The sequence below is a fragment of the Giraffa tippelskirchi genome, chromosome 11, assembly GCF_054371585.1.
Source record: "Giraffa tippelskirchi isolate mGirTip1 chromosome 11, T2T-mGirTip1v1.2.pri, whole genome shotgun sequence".
Lineage (NCBI taxonomy): Eukaryota > Metazoa > Chordata > Mammalia > Artiodactyla > Giraffidae > Giraffa > Giraffa tippelskirchi.
Window position 1 is genome coordinate 60,024,310 of NC_137285.1, and position 15,826 is coordinate 60,040,135.

Here is a 15,826-nt window from a genome sequence, read left to right on the forward strand (position 1 = left end):
ATTGCTAGAAGCGGATACAGTTCTAGGTACCTAGTATAAGCATGTTGTGCTGGGAAAAACAGGGTTTGGTTTAAATTCTGGCTTAGTGTTAATCCTTAGCTGTCTAGATCCAAGCCAAGTGTATTAGTATCACTAAAGCTTTAATTTTCTCAACTATAAGCATAGTGGTTATGATTACATGGACTAAAGTACTTGTTCTAGAAGAAAAGGAGTAAAAATATTTCCAACAGTTCAATTACAAATACATTTTTTCTGTCCAACTGAGTTGCTCCATCCCTAATTTTTACTTTTAGAAAAGAGCTGAATGTGCAGGAAAAAAGGTGCACATGTGCCCAGTTGCTTCAGTCGTGTCCAACTCTGTGACCCATGGGCTCTAGCCCACTAGGCTCATCTGTCCACGGGATTCTCCAGGCAAGAATGTCAGTTTCAACTCAGAGTTCACAACTTACAAAGAATTTATTTATGCAATACAGACCTTTTCTCAGATATTTTTCACAGAATTCCACACAGCAATCGACTAGAAAAGTAGAATTCTACAACACCAAAATAACATTTTCGTAGTACAAATTGCTCATCAAAAGGAAGGAGAAGATTGTTTTTAATAACAAATAGAAGGTAAAACAAGGGTTGCTTCACACAGCACCCAGTAGCCGCTGCTCTTACACCTGGGGTGGGGGAGCCCCAACAGGGCTCGGCCTCAGTATGTGGGCACAGTCAACCCTTGGGGTGAGCTTTGGTACTTACTTACATTTACTTTAAAAGAAAAACAAGGTGCTGAGCCGAAGAACATTTCCATCATTTCGTTCTGGTGTGCTACGAGGACAGATGAGGAAAACACTGCAAATATTTCACACTTGCTAGAACAGTAGCTCCTTTAAGATGACCACACAATAAAGTAAGCCTCCCCCAAACCATAATTTTCTAGGTCTAAAACATGCTTGAAAGATAATATTGATAGAAATAACTCATTGAGATGTTTCAAATTACATTTACCATAATTTAAACATGACTATTTAAATCCCAGAAATTTCCGTGCTGAAGAAGCACAGTTGTTTGGAAAAATACAGAACCCAAAGTACAGCATAAAATTCCCACGTCCCAGGATTATAACCCATTTCCTTATTGTTAAAATCATACAGTCTCAAGATTACAGATAAATGGGAAGTGTTTTTTCATATATAACTAGGATAAGTGGGTTTACTCAGTCCACTGTGTATTTCTGTAATTGGTGAAAATAGACTTCTCATTATGACTAAAAATATAGATTTTTTAAAACTACAGAACCCAGCAGCCAGTTTTCTGCTTTGCTATTCCCCCCAAAAAAGTCAAGCAAAGTCTACAAAAATAGCAATTAACTTTAAAAAATATTTTGCTTCTTTGAGCACATTGAAGTTACATTCAGATGTGATAGCTGCTCGGGGCGCGTCCTGTGCTGAGGCTGGGGCACGGCTGAGCCCGGCTGTCGCCATCAGTAGCGGGTTTGGTACTCGTGGTGCCAGCGGTTAAAGTCGTTGTAGAACAGAACTATGCTTCCCGAGGCCATGCCGGCAATGATGCATCTGGGAGGGCACGGAGAGGAGGCGGCGGTTACAAACCCAGGGGTCCCCGGGGCTCTGTTACTGCAGAAAGGCCGGCCTCCCCGAATCCACATGGTAAACACGGCAGATGGCAGCCAAACCTACAGTCTGCGAGATCTGGCCTGCCTCTGTCACTCTGCAAGGGTCCAAGCCACAGCCTGCCTTTATAGTGAAAGTACAGCCAGTATGTGCAGGAGGCGTCACAAAAACCTGAACAGACTAGTCATTTCTGAGGCAGGGAGGTTGGGCAAGGGAATTTCGTATATTAGGTATCAGAATGAAAATAATGACAATCTCAAAGCAACTGCCGGTGGAGGAAGAAGCACACGGTCAATCACAGAGGTATCTGCCATGTACAAAGTGAAACAAGACTAAGAACTCAGTGTTGACCACAATTTAGGCTGCGCTCTGCGGGACACCGCACTGCGTCCATCTTGCTGAGGAGCGCCCCTCGCCGACATGCGCACTCTGTGCAGGAGCTGGTGGCACAGGCAAGAGATGGAGCAACAGGACAGGCAGGTCAGAGGCGCCTCTCTGGGAGGCAGACGCCTATTTGTTATCGTAGACCCTTCTCTGTCTAAGCTTCTCTGTCTCAGGTTTGGTTAGGACAGTCCTTAGAGGTCATCCTTAGTAGTGCCTCATATCAAAGTTAGGGACTAAAATCCGTCACAACAAAAAAAACCCAACTAAACACAAAAGGCAGCAATGAGGATATGAGGGACAAACAAGCACAGAGACATGTAGAAAGCAAATAATACAATGGCAAGAGGCTTTCCCTGTCAGTAATTACTTTACGTGTAAGGTGATTAAATTCTCCAATCAGAAGGCAGAGAGACTGGCAAAATGAATAAAGACACGATCAAACTCGATGCAGTGTACCAGAGACTCACTGATCTAAAGACAAACAGGTTGAAAGGATGGAAAAAGATATTCTATGCAAATAATAATGAAAAGGGAGCTACAGTGGCTATACTAATATCAGACAAAATGGGTTTTAAGTAAAGTTATAAGAGACAAGGATACTATATAGCAATGATAAAAGGGGTCACTTCATCAAGAGTATACAGCAATTACAAACTGAACAAATAGCACAGTCAGGATGTATGGAACCAACACTGACAGAACTGAAGAGAAAGACAGTTCTACAATAACAGTTGGAAACTTCAATAATGGGTGGAACAACCAGAAAGAAGGAAATAAGTAATATTCAACAGTATCTGAACAATACTAAAAGCCTAAGACATATATAAACAGTCACCCAACACAGTATGCACACGGACATTCTCCAAGATAAGCCACATGTTAGAGCACAAAACACTTTAAATACACTTTAAGAAGACTGAAATCGTACAAGGTATTTTTCCTAATCACAACAGAATTAAACTAGACTTCAAAAACAAGGAAAATTCATAAGTTTGACCTGATAGGTCAAAGGAAAAGTCTCTAGGGAAATTAGAAAATACCAAGAGAAATGAAAACAAAACAACGAGCCCAAACGTACAGGATGCAGCGGAGCCAGCGCTAAAAGGGGAGTGTATGGCTGTGAACACAGATACTCTCAAAGAAGAAAGATCTCAATCAGGAACCTAATTCTACACCTTAAAGAACAAGAAAAAGGTGCGAAGTAAACCCAAAGCTAAGAGCAGGAATGAAATAGTAAAAATCAGAATGGGAATAGAAGATAGAGAAATCAACACAGTCAAGTTGGTTCTCTGAAAAGGTAAACAAAATCGACAAACCTTTAGACTGAGAAAAAAGACTCATTACTAAAAATCATAAAAGTGGAGATATTACTGCCAATTATATAGAAATAGAAGGGTTATCGGAGTACTATGAACATCTATATGCCAACAAACAGTATAATCTAGATGAAATGGAAAAATTCTTAGAAACACACATTACTCCACAATTTGATCATGAAGAGAAACTGAACAGACACAGCTAGGAATGAGACCGAGTCAGTAATTACAGCCCTCTCGTTACTGAGAGCTTCACCAGAGATGTCTACCACACATTTAAAAAAGAATCACCACCAAACACTTTAAAAAACTAAAGAGAACACTTTCTAAGTCATTCAATAAGGCCAACACACCCTGATATCGAAACAGACACTACAAGAAATAAAATTACAGACTACTATCCCTATGATTACTTATATAAAAATCTTTAACAAATACTAACAAACCAAATTCAGTAGCATATTATGAAGATTATACACCATGAAGAAAGTGGGATTTATTCTTGGAATATAAGGATTGCTTCAATTTTTGTTTGATATACAAAAATCAATTGTAATATATCACATCAATAGAATTAAAAACAAAAAACCCCATGTGAGAAAAGGCATTTGACAAAATCCAACATCCTTTCATGATTAAAAAAAAAAAATCAAACTAAGACCAGATGGAAAGTAACAACACAATAAAGGGCATTTATGAAAAATTTCCAGCTAACATCATATTCAGTGGTGAAGACTGAAAGTTTTTCCCCTCTTACTGGGAATAAGACAAGGATACCTGCTTTCACCACTTCTTTTTTTTTTTTAATCTATTTTTTTACTTTACAATATTGTATTGGTATAGTATGAAAAGCCTCAGCCAAAGCAATTAGGCAAGGAAAAGAAATAAAGCATCTAAATCTCAAGGGTGTCCAAACAGCCAAAACAATCTCAAAAAAGCACAACAGAACTGGATATCTCACACTTTCTGATTTCAAAACTTACAATAAGAATTGAAAGAGACACATGTACCCCAATGTTCATTGCAGCACTCGTTACAATTGCCAGGACATGGAAGCAACCTAGATGTCCACTGGCAGATGACTGGATAAGAAAGCTGTGGTACATATACACAATGGAATATTACTCAGCCATTAAAAAGAATGCATTTAATGAGTGGATGAAACTGGAGCCTATTATACAGAGTGAAGTAAGTCAGAAAGAAAAACACCAATACAGTATACTAACGGATATATATGGAATTTAGAAAGATGGTAATGATGACCCTATATGCGAGACAGCAAGAGAGACAGATGTAAAGAACAGTCTTTTGGACTCTGTGTGAGAAGGCGAGGGTGGGATGATTTGAGAGGGTAGCGTTGAAACGTGTATTTTATCATATATGAAACGGATTGCCAGTCCAGGTTCGATGCATGAGACAGTGTGCCCAGGGCTGGTGCACTGGGATGACCCTGGGGGATGGGATGGGGAGGGAGGTGGGAGAGGAGTTCAGGATGGGGAACACATGTGCACCCGTGGATGATTCATGTAGATGTTTAGCAAAAACCACTACAATATTGTAAAGTAATTAGCCTCCAATTAAAATAAATAAATAAATAAAACTTACTATAAAGGTGTAATAATCAAAACAGTGTGGTATTGGCTTAGAGACAGACATGCAGACCAACAGAATAGAGACCAGAAAAAAAACTCTCACATATAGGGACAGTCTTTTCAACAAATAGTGCTGGGAAAACTGATACTCACATGCAAAAGAATGAAGTACCACCATCTTATATAAACAAACATTAATTAAAAATGCATCAAAAAGTAGATATGAGTTAAAACTACAACACTCTTAGGAAAAAATACAGAGGAAAAGCTTCAAGACATTGAATTTTGCAATGATCTTGGATATAACACTGAAAGCAAAGGCCATAACAGAAAAAATAAATTAGACTTCATCAAAATTAAAGGATTTTGCATATCAAAGGACACTATGAGATGAAATGATGAAAAAGTTTTGGAAATTGATAATGGTGATAGTTGTACAACAATGTGAATATCCTTGATGTCACTGAATTATGCAGCACCAAAAATAGTTTAAGTAGTAAATTCTATGTATACTTTATCACAATAAAGATGTTAAAAACGAAAATGAGAGACTACATTAAGAAGAAATAAGATGTCAGATAAAGACTATCTCCCCAAAATGAAGGTTTTAGGAAATAAGCCAGATTTCTCAATGGAATCATTATGAACAGACGGCATGTCACAAGAAATTTTGTTTAAGAAAAAAGGTACTTTAAAAGTATAGAAACTTTACAGCAATATAACTGGAGCCTTTGTTACTTAAACCCTGTCTAAACCTAGAGAAGATAGCCTCTGCCCACAATTGGCAATGTCATCAAATAAAAACATGCTTTTTAAAAAGTATCTTGGAAATTCCAATATTCGTTGGCTTCTTCAATTTCATAGGTGACCTGCACAGCCCAGCCCATCTACATAAATCCCTGGACAGTTTTTACCGCCACCAGTATAGCCCCCATTCCAGTGTTACCTCTGGTCGTAAGACAGGGCCATGGCCCGGATCCCGGCATCGCAGCCTGGATAGGCAAACAGCTGCTTGAGATCGGACACCTGCCAGACCACGACCACACCGTTGTCTCCTCCAGTGAGAAGGTACTGCCCATCACGGCTCAGCTGGATGGCCTGGTGAGACACAGCAGCGTTCAGCAGAGTTGGGGCTCTAGGAAAGCCTGCCTGGCCCAGCCTGCACGTCTAATTAATTCGACATGAAGCCAGCTACTGTGGCGTAGGGAGAAGGGAGGGAGTGTGTGTGTTCCTGAGTAGTTTTCAGGAAATCATGAGTCACAGAACACTTCTGCCGTTTTTCAAAAATCATACGGGCAAAGGTAGGCAATGCTTTTTCTTTTTTTTTTTAATTTGTGCTTTTTAAGGATGAGGTGCCAGACTCTTCCAACTCTACAAATACTAATTAAATGGTGTGTGTTGTGAACGGAGACCTGGGCTCTGAAATAAGGAGCTTCCTGGCACCTCTGCATTCACTGTGGACCCGCCAAGCTACCAAAGCTGGGCAGATGGTGCTAGCTGACATCATACCCCCTGTGATAAAATCACTGCCGCCCTGAGGGCCCGGCCCCACGGGAGACCACCTACAGTTCAAGTACCCTTGCTAGGCCTGCTGGATTGTTACAGCGGTTGGGACGACAACTTGGTAAGGAAACTTGGCAAACAACTCCCAGGGTAAACCCAGCTGCAGCATTTTCTTCTTGCTTCAGGACTGACTGCTTCCTGCCAGTGCTAAACTCGAAGGGCAGACATGTCATTTGCTCTGTAATCCTGCAAAACCCACCGAAGGCAGGTCACTGCCTGTTTTTCTATGACTTTTTACATTTTTTTCATGGTTAGAAAAAAATTAAATATTTCATGACATATGAAAATGATATGAATTCTAAATTTCAGTGTCCGTAAGTAAGGGCTGTTAGGACAAGGCCACACCCATTCATTTCTGGCTACTTTTTTTTTTTTTTTTTTACGGAGAAAGTGTGCCTGCTCCTGACAGAAAAGGTCACTCCCTATTCCAAGAGCAGATCCCACGGCCCCTTCCTCTCCTCTGGCTCCCTGCACTGCAAACCTTCTTCTCCCGGCTCATTAAGACACACACTTCCTTTCTTCAGCTGGAGGGCATTGGGGGTTCTAAAAGCTACTGCAAATACCTGTAATCTTATGTCCATCTGGACACAGTGAATGTGGGAATCCAGATGGCAAGCCAGAAAGAAAATATCTACCTTCTGAAAAATATATTTACACTGTTCTGCACTCCGAGTTTTAGGATAGTTGCCTTAAGTCTTCAAGCTACCCTTTTACAACAAAAAAAATTTTTAATCACAGAAAAGTAAGGACTGTTTCATAGCCATTCAATTCACATTAAAGTAAATGCAAACTTTTAGAGATCTCTTAAATACAGCTTATTTTCAAGAACACAAAAATATAGCTAAGAAATCAGAACCCATGGACAGAAGATAGTTACATATAAGAAGTGTTCTCTAAATTTTAGCCATACAAATAATAAGATTTTTCAATGTAAGTAAAACCCAATATCATTTCCCCCATTCATTTTACAAACAGCACTCTCCAGGGAGTTATCTTGGAAATGAAGACTACTACAAATAATTATTTGCTACACGTATAAAATTCAGCTGATGAAAATCCATTGACCTTGTGGCTGTGGTTCACTTGAGTTTTATACTTGAGGCTTTTTACTGGGTAAGTGCTATATTAAAACATAAATTAAAACCATTAATCTTTAATTCTTTGTCCTAGAGTAAAAATTCCCTAATCCTAGTTCTGTGTTGAAATAAATAAAACCTGGACTTTCAGGACTATACTTTTATCCACATCTCAAACATTCTAATAAACCAGATGCCCGCCAAAGTTTAAAAAATATTTCGTTGGCCTTTCTCATGAGGCCCTTGTCAAGTTTCCCCAGCGATAAGAGCCAGGGGAGCATTTCCTGAACAGCACCCCATCTCCCCCCGCCCCTCCCTACAAATGGAGTTCTTAATTCTCCTGAGTGGCCAGGCTGGGCTGAGACTCGAGATGTTAGGAGGGCCCTGGAAACATGTGAACATCAGTCTCTGGACTCCTGAGAGCGTGGACAACACTGGGGCTGCACTGGTTTCCAGGAGGACCAGCAGGCCACAGCCGTCTGCTGGCAACAATCACATCTGAAGACACAGCTTCCTCAGGAAAAGAAAATACATGAGTTCCTATGGGTGAAATGGTGGTGAGCCTTTGTTTAGGAGAACGTAACTCTGCTGCTCCGTACAGGCTGCCCACTTAAATTTAAGCTCTTCATTAAGACATCTAAACACTGCCTGGTTGCTGCGCTCAGATATGCTAACCAAACGCCACGGCACAATCTGGCATCTAAATAAAAACAGGTGGGAGGCCTTGATGAGGGCCGAGTTCCTGTAGGCCGCCTGCCTACAGGGTTCTTGCTATTTCAAAGAAACTTCATTTCTGGTCTGAGCTAATGACTAATTTGTTTCCGCGGTCTCCTTCCCTTAGACAGGCTCCGACTGCAGGACGGAGGTGGAGAGTTTCTGTGAGGTCTCTTACTCCCAGCCTGTGGTGGCCTTCCCTCCTTCCCAAGGCAGTCAGCTGTGAAAGTGTGGGTCTCTGGAGCTGGGCATGGGCGGTGTTCATTTTAGGCAAGCTCACTTTAATCACACAGTTGCCACTTACAAGTTAGCATGATAAAGTACAGGCGTGCTGGGGAAAAGGCGATGGATTGTTTAAGCCTAAAATCCAGTGGGAAATATTACAGAGGAAAAAACACAACGGCCACAGGGCAGAGAGGAAAAGCGTGTGTGTGCAAACAGAAAGCCTCAAACTGCTGCCTGGAGGAACGTCCCAGAACCTTTGGTACTGACTGAAAGGCCACAGAAATTGTTTTAGCCAGCTAGGGATTTCAAATTACTTTACAGATTTATTAGTGTAGCTGACAATATAATCGCAACTCAAAGTGACAGATTATCAACATTATTATCGTAAAGAAAAGAGGAAAGGAAAACCCTCTGATGTGTACTTGGTTTAAATGAAGGGAGGGAAAAATAAAAGCCGAGTGTGAGCATCTGTGTGTGCAGGGCGGGCAAAATGCACCGGAGAAAATTCCCAGAGAGGAGAGCAAAGAGGAAAACCATTTACTGAATTAACAAGCCGTCCTGGAGGATTCCCTGTGCTCCAGTGGTTAAGACCCCACCCTTTCACTGCTGAGGGCAGAGGTTCGATGCCTGGTTGGGGGAACTAAGATTCCACAAGTTGCCTAGGGCAGCCAAAAACTAAAAAAAAAAAAAAAAAAAATTTTAAATAAAGACAATCCATGGAAAAAAGAAAAATAAATCATCCTAGGATACAGAAGCAGGAAGTGCCTTCGGTCTGATCGGTGCCATCTATATTTAGGGTCTCTGTTTCTTAATGGGCTTCCCTGGCGGCTAAGATGGTAAAGAACCCGCCTGCCATGTGGGAGGCCAGGGTTTGATCCCTGGGTCAGGAAGATCCCCTGGAGAAGGAAATCCACTCCAGTATTCTTGCCTGGAGAATCCCACGGACAGAGGAGTCTGGTGGGCTTCAGTCTAAGGGGCTGCAAAGAGTCGGACACGACTGAGTGACTACCACTCTCTCTTACTCCTTAGTACTTCCTGAATCCCAATATTTACAGGAGAAAAGAGATCAGACTAGATGCGGGAAAAGTGGGAGAATGTATGTCACCTAAGTCGCCCCACGTCAGGAGTAACCATGAGTACAGTGGCCAGAACTAACTTATACCACACTCAGGGGGCTGAGGCCTCTGCGACCTTCTTCCCACCCCCAACACATCCCGGGTCCCTTCACTGTAGGCAGTTCACATGCCCCTCCAACCTTATCTCAGGAAATACAAAGGATAAGGTAAAATGAAACTTAACCTGCACCAAGAAGTCTGGAGGTGTGAAAAGAAGGACCTTGAAAACACAGCCTCTCCAAGAGCAGTCCTTATTCTTCTCTTCACCCTCTAATACTCATGGAGCCCTATCCTGAAAATGAAGGAAGACCCGGGAGGGTCCACCAGTGCCGTCTCTTGTATACTGAAAGTGAAAAATCGTTTGTCGGACTCACATCATAATTTGAAGCACAACTTCCTTAACTTGGTGTGTTTGGGTCTTGTTAACCACACAGAAGTCAAGTCTGCAATTAGATGCTAATCCTAAATCATCGTAATCCCTACCACTCCCACCATCAGCCTGTTCAAGGGTAGCGGGAGCCAGTTTTAGGGTGCTCTTAAGGCATTATTTTAGCTTTGATACTCAGGAAACAGCACTGTGCAGTTAACATTCTTAGGTTAAAAGCAAAAACAAAAAAATAATGAGCAGTGCCACTGACAGCCACCCAGGATGGCTTCCCAGGACCTCAGAATACCGCTTCTGCTGAAGACTCCTCCCAGCTTCACTGCGTGACCGGCACTGCAGGCTGGGCACACGGTTGGCACGGCTGGGACAGGCTGGGCTCTGGGAAGCAGACACCCCCATCCAAGGGCTACTGGATGATTCTCTCTTGGGTGAAAAAGAGGCCCTTGGTGACTAAACACAGAGGCTTCTTTGGTGAACTTTCCACCTCCTCAGTCACCTATATACTCCGAGGTAAAAGCACAGATACTGAGATGTCTGTAAGGTATACTTACCCTTATGTTATCATCTGTTTCCATGGTGGCCTGGAGTTTTCCGTTCACACTAAACGTACAGAAGGAGCCATTCTCATAGAATATAACACAATGGCCCTCTCTTGACGCCTGAATGAGTTTTGGTTTCAGGCAGTTTTCCGGACCCTCCAAAGTCCTTAACAAGTCTCCATTCATGGAATGTATGAGACATGGTCCCTCTGAGAAAACAGAAACAAAAAGCAAAATGAAGTTTTTTAATAAGAACAGACAAATGTGATCTGAATCTTGAGCCCAGATCAAACAGGATGACAGTACCATATCACAATTGTAGAAATACTGAAAAAGATATCAGTTATTTTGTAAAACTGGCATGCCAGCCAGATGTCACCTTCCACATGGGAGAAAACAGTCATACATGTTCAATTTCACATCTCAAGAAACAGGAAATTACTTGTGAAATTCATTATGCCCAGAGATGATAAAAAAAAAAACTGGAGGAATTCAGAAAGGAACACGACAAATTTCAAATCCTAGAAGAGTTTCCAGGAAGGCTGGGCCTCAGTTACACATGGGCTGCCATGAGGCACAAGATGACCTTCTGTGACCCTCCCTGCATCTCACAAGGGCCTGGAGGGGGGTTGGGGGGGGTGAAAGAAGGTGAAGTAAGGAAGGTGAAGAAACTGCTGAGCAGCCCACACACAGCAGGGCTGCTTCATCTTTACTCAGGGCCTGCTGCGTGCAGAGCAAAGGCGGAGCAGGCAACCAAAACTGCCCGTGTGATGAGCAGGTTCTAAGAAATGTCTCGTTGGATAAAAGAGGTAACTAGGCTATATGCCCCACTTTTCTCCAGGCTAAATTACTCCCAGCTACATGGACTCATTACCCATCCCTATGTGACTACTAAAGCATGCCTCTCAGCTTTCTCTTGGCCACTCAGGGAGTTGGTACGTTTTCAGCATCTTCACCATAAATACATAAGGCAGCGTTTTCGCTCTGCACAGTTCCGGCAAGTGTGGATTTCAGCTGTCACTCTAAATGACCCCAGCCTCAGTTCAGGTTTCAGTTACCACAGTAACTGCATAAGGTACACACTTCATAACCAGCTCTCGGCCCACAAATGACTACAAATAACAGGCCCACTTCTCTCCAAGTCTGTTAGTGAGTGGTCACTGCATGTCCGTGACTCAGCTTACCCACAGACAGCAGACCCTGTAGTTGTGTTGCTATACGACATTTTACAAAAAACGGATGCTCAAAAGAGGATAGTGGCCAACAAAGATGAATCTGCCACAAGGAAATGAGAAGTGACAAAGCTGGAAGTGAAATTTGAAGCAAACCTAAATGGATTGAGAGAGGACAGAGCTGACTGTGGGGTGCTGACGTCACTTAGAGGCTGTGGATTCGCAGCCCGAGGGAGTGAGTGAAGGTGGCCTCAGGGACGTAAGTTAGGAAAGTGGCTTATTAAACACAGGGATATCCTGGGAGCGGGGCCAGCAAAAACCTTCACGTTAAAGGAAACTGAGGAGATGCTTCATGCCATTGAAAGCAGAGAACATAAAAGGTTGGAACGGATCCAAACTGAGGAAGGGGTCTGACAACTGGTCAAGGCATCGAGAAGATTCTTGCCCCTTATCTTACATTACATGGCGAGGAGTGGGCAAGCACTTTCAAAGTACTCGTATTTTTCACAAAGAAATAAAATACTTTCATTCTCAATGTTTCTAATGTTTTAAATTACAGTGTACTAACTAAATGCTTTACTTGTTTTTATGCCCATATATATGTGTATATATGTATGTATATGTGCTCAGTCGTGTCCAACTCGTTGCAACCCCATGGACTGTAGCTCATCAGGCTCCTCTGTCCATGGGATTCTCCAGGCAAGAATACTGGAGTGAGTTGCCATTCTCATCTCCAGGGAAACTTTCCTGACCCAGGGATCAAACTTGTGTCTCCCGCATTGCAGGCAGATTCTTTACCACTGAGTCACTGGGGAAGCCTGTGTAAGTGTATGTGTATGTATGAAACTGAACAAGAGAGTTTTAAATGTTTTGATAAAAATTTTAAAAGCCATGGAACAATCATAAAATTTCCAATTGATTATTAATCATAATATTTCCCATTAAAATGACTGATTTTTAGTATCTTTGCATGAAACCATGAAAGATGTCCAGTTTGGATCACATACAGTCCAAGAACTCATGTTAGCTCAGGATAAATAAAATCACTGGGTATAAAAAGCAGTTATAGAATTCTTGTTATCATTATTATTGTTTCATTGTTTTGACCAACGAAGTTTTAAATACCAATATTTAGCTAATACGTCTTGTTAGTTAGACAAAGTATTATAGTTCAAGGCACAGGTAAGGTGACTGAAAAACTCTATGCCTCCCCATTAGATCAGCCTAAAAGGGATGTGATCACATTTTGTATGTTCAGAACTAAGTTCAGGGCAGTGGGACAGAGAGATGAATAGACTATTACAACTGAATGAAAGTGAACTGGAAAAAGCTCTGTTCCTGGTCAGATGCTGATCTGTCATGGGTGCTCTTGGAAAGCATGCTTAACATCTTTGGCCAGAATGTATGACGATACCAGGAGGGCAGACCCTCAGGCAAACCAGCTGAAGTATTTTTCCAGTCCATTCTCAATGCCATCCTCGTTCAGAGATTCGGAAGGTAAGACAGACTGGGTCAGGAATTTCCGTTCAGGTGTGAGATGGAACCCAGCCCAGTCAGAATGGAGAATAAACAAGTACACAAAGATACTCTTGTTCTCGCCTCACTCTTCAGAGCAACGCTGTGAAACAGGACTTTCTGCAGTGATGGAAAAGTTCCCTTTCTGGGCTGTCCAATACCAGAGTCACTAGTCATCGGTGAATCCTGAGCCCCTGCACTGTGGTTAGTGCCACCAGGGAATTGAACTGTAAATTTTATTTCATTTCAGTTAATGTGAACAGTCATGGGCCTGCCATGTGGCTAACAGCTCCTGTTACAGACAGCACAGCTTTAGAAAAAAAGGCACCAAGTTCATCTTTGGTAACCTGCTATGAGAAGACACCAAAAAATGCACTCATTTTTTGAAGGTCCCACAGGTTTACCTTTAGAGCCACTTAACACGAGGCCAAGCTCAGCGCAGACAGAAGCACAAGTGATCTCGTAGTCATGACCTGTCAAAATGGCCCGGGGAGTGGTGGTCTCACCTTTTGGGGGAAGAAAAGATAAAAAGAACAAATTCAAGTTCATGTGAGGGATGACCTCCCTCTACTCAGGTTAAATCACCAATAATTTGTTCCTAATACCCATGATGCCTAAATCTTTAATTTACAGCTTTGGAAAGAAACATGTGTGTCAGCTGCTCAGTCATGTCCAACTCTTTTGCGATCCCATGGACTGTAGCCCACCAGGTTCCTCTGTGCATGAGGATTCTCCAGGCAAGCATGCTGGTGTGGGTTGCCATGCCCTCCTCCAGGGGATCTTCCTGATCTAAGGACTTAATCCAGGTCTCCTGCATTTGCAGGCAGGTTCTTTACTGTCTGAGCCACCAGGGACTTTGACCCCAAATCCTATTTTTAGGTGATGAACTGGACTATATGCTACTCTATCCTTTGAGAAGCACAGGTTGCTAAATTTCTAAGCTTTACATGATGTTCAAGCAATGATAGTTTAAAATGGAATAAATAAAACAAAAATCTGCATTATGAACTGCCTCAGATACTTTTGCAAATATAAATATGAGCCCTCTGAGTGGATGATTTGTGGATGGACAATAATAAAAGTATGGAATGTGGTGGCTTCCTCTCCCCGCCCCCTCAGCCAGCTCTCCCCATCCTGGGCCACTGAGACCCTTGTCTTGGTGACGACAGTCTGAACTGCATTCATGGTGTCTCGGAAGCAGCTCAGCTCAGTTCAGTTGTGTATGACTCTTTACAACCCCGTGATCCGCAGCATGCCAGGCCTCCCTGTCCTTCATCATCTCAAACTCATGTCCGTTGAGTCAGTGATGCCATCCAACCATCTCATCCTCTGTCGTCCCCTTCTCCTCCTGCTTTCAATCCTTCCCAGCATCAGGGTCTTTTCAAATGAGTCAGTTCTTCCCATCAGGTGGCTAAAGGATTGGAGTTTCAGCTTCAACATCAGTCTTTCCAATGAATATTCAGGATTGATTTCCTTTAGGATTGACTGGTTTGCTCTCCTTGCAGTCCAAGGAACTCAAGAGTCTTCTCCAACACCACAGTCCAAAAACATCAATTCTTTGGCACTCAGCTTTCTTTATAGTCCAACTCTCACATCCATACATGACCACTGGAAAAACCATACCTTTGACTAGATGGACCTTTGTCAGCAAAGCAATGTCTGTGCTTTTTAATATGCTGTCTAGGTTGGTCATAGCTTTTCTTCCAAGGAGCAAATATCTTTTAATTTCATGGCTGCAGTCACCATCTGCAATGATTTTGGAGCCCAAGAAAATAAAGTCTGTCACTGTTTCCATTGTTTCCCCATTTATTTGCCATGAAGTGATGGGACCGGATGCCATGACCTTAGTTTTCTGAATGTTGAGCTTTAAGCCAACTTTTTCACTCTCCTCTTTCATTCATCTTCATCAAGAGGCTCTTTAGTTCCTCTTCACTTTCTGCCATAAGGGTGGTGTCATCAGCATATCTGAGGTTATTGATTTTTCTCCCGGCAATCTTGATTCTAGCTTGTGCTTCATCCAGCCCAACATTTCCCATGATGTACTCTGCATGTAAGTTAAATAAGCAGGGTGACAATATACAGCCTTGACGAATTCCTTTCCTGATTTGGAGCCAGTCTGTTGTTCCATGTCCAGTTCTAACTGTTGCTTCTTGACCTGCATACAGGTTTTTCAAGAGGCAGGTAAGGTGGTCTGGCATTCTCATCTCTTTCAGAATTTTCCACAGTTTGTTGTGATCCACACAGTCAAAGGCTTTGGCATAGTCAATAATGCAGATGTTTTTCTGGGATTCTCTTGCTTTTTCAATGATCCAACAGACATAGGTAATTTGATCTCTCTAGTTCCTCTGCCTTTTCTAAATCCAGCTTGAACATCTGGAAGTTCCTGGTTCATGTACTGTTGAAGCCTAGCTTGGAGAATTTTGAGCATTACTTTGCTAGCGTGTGAGATGAGTGTAATTGTGTGGTAGTTTGAGCTTTCTTTGGCATTGCCTTTCTTTGGCACTGGGATGAAAACTGACCTTTTCTAGTCCTATGGCCACTGCTGAGTCTTCCAAATTTGCTGGCATACTGAGTGCAGCACTTTCACAGCATCATTTAGGATCTGAAATAGCTC

The 15,826-nt window shown here is 42.2% G+C and overlaps 1 protein-coding gene across 10 annotated transcripts in view; it reads right to left on the reverse strand.

The window, feature by feature from the left end:
* Positions 1–437: 437 nt before the first annotated feature.
* Positions 438–15,826, reverse strand: part of LRBA (LPS responsive beige-like anchor protein) — an 803,036-nt gene continuing 787,647 nt past the window's right edge. For all 10 annotated transcript variants that reach the window (XM_081543940.1, XM_081543938.1, XM_081543941.1 and 7 more), the window contains 4 exons: positions 13,617–13,718; positions 10,538–10,734; positions 5,855–6,006; positions 438–1,559 (listed from right to left, as the gene is read on the reverse strand). In XM_081543940.1, coding sequence (XP_081400066.1) covers positions 1,469–1,559; positions 5,855–6,006; positions 10,538–10,734; positions 13,617–13,718 — 542 coding nt within the window. In that variant the 3' untranslated portion in view covers positions 438–1,468. The remainder of the gene's footprint in view (positions 1,560–5,854; positions 6,007–10,537; positions 10,735–13,616; positions 13,719–15,826) is intronic.